General features: G+C 44.0%; 1 protein-coding gene across 1 annotated transcript in view; it reads right to left on the bottom strand.

Annotated features, from left to right (window-relative positions):
- Window positions 1-846: 846 nt before the first annotated feature.
- MCM3 (minichromosome maintenance complex component 3) overlaps window positions 847-3757 on the bottom strand; it is a 22663-nt gene continuing 19752 nt past the window's right edge. The window contains exons 16-17 of the mRNA XM_006765699.2: window positions 3603-3672; window positions 847-1600 (exon numbers count right to left, since the gene is read on the bottom strand). Coding sequence (XP_006765762.1) covers window positions 1402-1600; window positions 3603-3672 — 269 coding nt within the window. The 3' untranslated portion in view covers window positions 847-1401. The remainder of the gene's footprint in view (window positions 1601-3602; window positions 3673-3757) is intronic.

Below are 3757 nucleotides of genomic sequence, written 5' to 3'. Positions count from 1 at the left end.
CCAATCTCACAGCTGAGAACCAGCAAAGCCCCTCTTCTCGAGAGCAGCTTCTAATCCATGGACCTGGGGCCTCATAGTCACACATTTTATTTATTGAATTAACCTTAAATGTTCTTCACAAGTGATTCAGACCCTACAATAGTAGAAGTACTGCCCTGGCCCCTCTACAAACTTCTGTGCAAAAGACTAACAAATCCCAAGGGCTGGACACCCAGGTATAAGTGGTTTCACAAGAATCCTATTAGAAAATCTCTATGGGCAAAACTGACATGATAGCCCTAACTGGTTTGGCTCAGTGGATAGAGTGTCGGCCTGCGGACTGAAGGGTCCCAGGTTTGATTCTAGTCAAGCGCATGTACCTTGGTTGCGGGCACATCCCCAGTACGGGGTGTGCAGGAGGCAGCTGATCAATGTTTCCCTCTCATCGGTGTTTCTAACTCACTATCCCTCTCCCTTCATCTCTATAAAAAAATCAATAAAAGATACTTGAAAAAAACCAAACCTGACATCATTTAGAGGTATCTGATAAATCAGGTATTGTCTCTTCATGAAGGGGATTTGATTCAGGCTTGGAAAAGCCTGGTAGAGGGTCAATTCTGCTCCTGGACTTTCACTCACTGGCCTCCTGTGGCCATTTATCTATTTCAAATCAGCAGGGTTTGGTTTGCACAATCTTAACTGATAAAGGCTGGTGTCTCTGAAGAAGAAAACTACCTAAAGACTTAATCCCCAAAGAGTACACAGCAGCCTGCTGCCACCTTGTGGTGGCTTGGTGCAAATGTGGGAGCAGCAAATCTTGTAGGGCAGAGCGTTTAAGGAAAACAAAATCAAATGTGTAACAGCACACAGTGTTAAAGCCATGTACACAGTACAAAAATGGCTAAGTTTATTCAAAGTCTTGGATATTTCGGTCAGAGGTTATTTAAACTGGTGCTCCTTCAAACAAAGCTTCCGGGGCCTTCATGCCTTGCTTCAGAGCATCTCCCCACCAGTGTAAAGCAAAGCCCACTCTAGACCAAAGTGCTCAGAGAAAATAAAAGCCAACCAACAGAGAGGATTAACAAAACCCAGCTGTGCCCCAAAGTACTCAGAAGTCATATGCTATTTGCAGCAAACAACAGGTGGCTTTGCTTTGGGATGGAAGTGGGGAATATGATCCTGTCTTTGACAACGAGAGCCCATCGTCTTGGTCCTTTCCCACTTCACTCTTGCTTTACCACACAGCAGTTTTCGTTCCAAAGCTTCCACCAAGTCCGGTTTCAGCTCCAGCATGTGACCCTCAATGTCGGTTTAATTAAACACTGCTATTCAGAGAATAAAGGCAAAGACCAAGATAGGGGTGAGGGTGGGGTGGGACGAGAGCTTTCTTGGCAGAGCCCCAAAGTTCAGACACAGGCCTCCTCAGATGAGGAAAATGATGCCTTCAGACACCATGACCTGGTTGTCGTCCTGCATTTTGGTCAGCGCTGCCTGGATCTCCTCTGGAGAGAAGGGCTCGTCTTTGTCCTGGTTGATGGATTCCGTGAGGCGATTCATGCCCACTGACTGGGCGTGAGCTTCCCGGAACACCTCCAAGAGGGCCACCTTGAATGCCTTCAACCTGCCCCAAACAGGGAAAAATGGATGAAGAAGGCGTAAACAAACCCAAATGCTTTCATGCAAGACCTATGTTGGGAAAGCCTTAGGGTTAGTACAGTATAGCAGTCCCCCACCCACAGACAAAAACATGCATGCATGCATGTACATGTGCCTTTGATGACTACTACACACACGTTTCTTTCTTTAAAACTAAACTGTTGTATTATAGAGCTTCCTGAAACCTTTGATTTGAGCACTGAGAAACAAAAGCATCCTATATAATAAAAGCCTAATATGCAAATCCACTGAACCGTAGAAAGGCCGGTTGCTATGACTCACACTGACCACCAGGGGGCAGACACTCAACGCAGGAGCTGCCCCCTGGTAGTCAGTGCGTTCCCTGCCTGTTCCCTTGGGAATCTCTGGGTGGCAGCGGGGGCGGGGACAGGGGACGGGGAAGAAAGGGGGTGTCAGGGCAGAGCAGGTCTCCAGTGGCTCCCATCTTAATATCATTAAAACCCCTGCCTTTATTTCTAACAGCGTAATCAAAAGGGAGACAGGGGCCAGGGGAGAGGGAGATGAAGGGATGAAAGAGTGGGTGGGCAGTCTGGAGCAAGGGGTCCTGGACTGCGAGAGAGCGCAGGCCAGGCTGTGGGGACCACCCCCCAACCCCCCTCCACCTCCCCCAGTGTACGAATTTCGAGCACCAGGCCTCTAGTTTTAAAAAAGAGGCCTTTGAGGGTGTGGAAAATTGGCGTTCCCATATACTGTTGGTAGAAATGTAAACTGTGATGGGATCTTTGGGTGGCAATTTAGCAACAAGCACTAAAATTTTAAAGTACATATATATCCTTTGACCCAGGAAGTCCATTTCTAGAAATTAACATTACAGCTAGCTACACTTGCACAAGTGCACAAATAAATGAGGATGTTTTACTGTAAACAGCAGATTTACTGTTTTACTGTAAACAGTAGGAACCTAAATGTCAACATTTTACACATCCATACTATGGAAACCCTGCAGTTATTAAAAAGAGATCTGGCCGAAACCGGTTTGGCTCAGTGGATAGAGCGTCGGCCTGAGGACTGAAGGGTCCCAGGTTCAATTCCGGTCAAGGGCATGTACCTGGGTTGCGGGCACATCCCCAGTGGGAGATGTGCAGGAGGCAGCTGATCGATGTTTCTCTCTCATCGATGTTTCTGACTCTCTATCTCTCTCCCTTCCTCTCTGTGAAAAATCAATAAAATATATTTTAAAAAAAAAAGAGATCTGTATGAGCTGATTCAAAAGTGCTTTCAGATATAGTTCAATTGTCTTCTCTCATAAGCGGAATTACAATTGATTTTAATGTTTTTTCCTAAATACTTTTCAATGTTTTCCAACTTCTTCAATAAACATATTGTGTTGTGTGTGTTTAAGGTACTAAAAGAAAAAAAGCAAAACTTAACCATGGAGTTTTTTAGGTACCCAGTAAAAAAATTTCTCCATATGACTATTTCTAAAACTCTGGTGATAAAACTCTTCAACTCAAAACAAATGAATTGTCAATATGAGTTGAAGAGATTTACCACTAGAGTTTCAGGGAGTTGTATCTCTAAATTACAAATATGAATATATATTTATATTTTTATATGTAAACATACCTATACCTATATCTACATCTACATATATCTCCTACTGAGAAGAGCCAAGTATCAAAGACACAAATTCTGTCCTTGCTCTAAGACTCTTCCTCCTGACTTCACAGGGTCTTCAGATTTAAAATTCCCACATAGAGAATTGTTTAGAAAGCAAATGGTAAAGTGCAAACACCTAGGAATTCTGAATGAAGGGTATACAAGAGTTCTTTACAAACTATTTTTGCAACTTTTTAAAGTTTGAAAGTATAATCAAAATATAAATGTTTTTAGAAATCCCTGGGCCTCTGGTTTTAAGCTCTGTTGACAAGCAGCTTGTTTCATATCCTCTCCCCTAGAAGAAATCCTTGCTTCAGCGTCACACATAAAATCCCTTCCCTACTCACCTGGATTCACTCAACTCCACCTCCGGGGATTCCTTGGTCTCCTGTGAGTCCACTGACTTTGGAGTTTGCACTTTAGAAGATAAATGGTGGCAGAGGGTGAGAGGACAAGGAAGCCATTTGCATACACACTGGAGAAGTGACCTCTTCCCCACCCT

The sequence above is a fragment of the Myotis davidii genome, unplaced genomic scaffold (assembly GCF_000327345.1).
Source record: "Myotis davidii unplaced genomic scaffold, ASM32734v1 scaffold240, whole genome shotgun sequence".
NCBI lineage: Eukaryota > Metazoa > Chordata > Mammalia > Chiroptera > Vespertilionidae > Myotis > Myotis davidii.
Note: the sequence above shows the minus strand (reverse complement) of the source record. Positions and strands in the feature narration are given on the sequence as shown.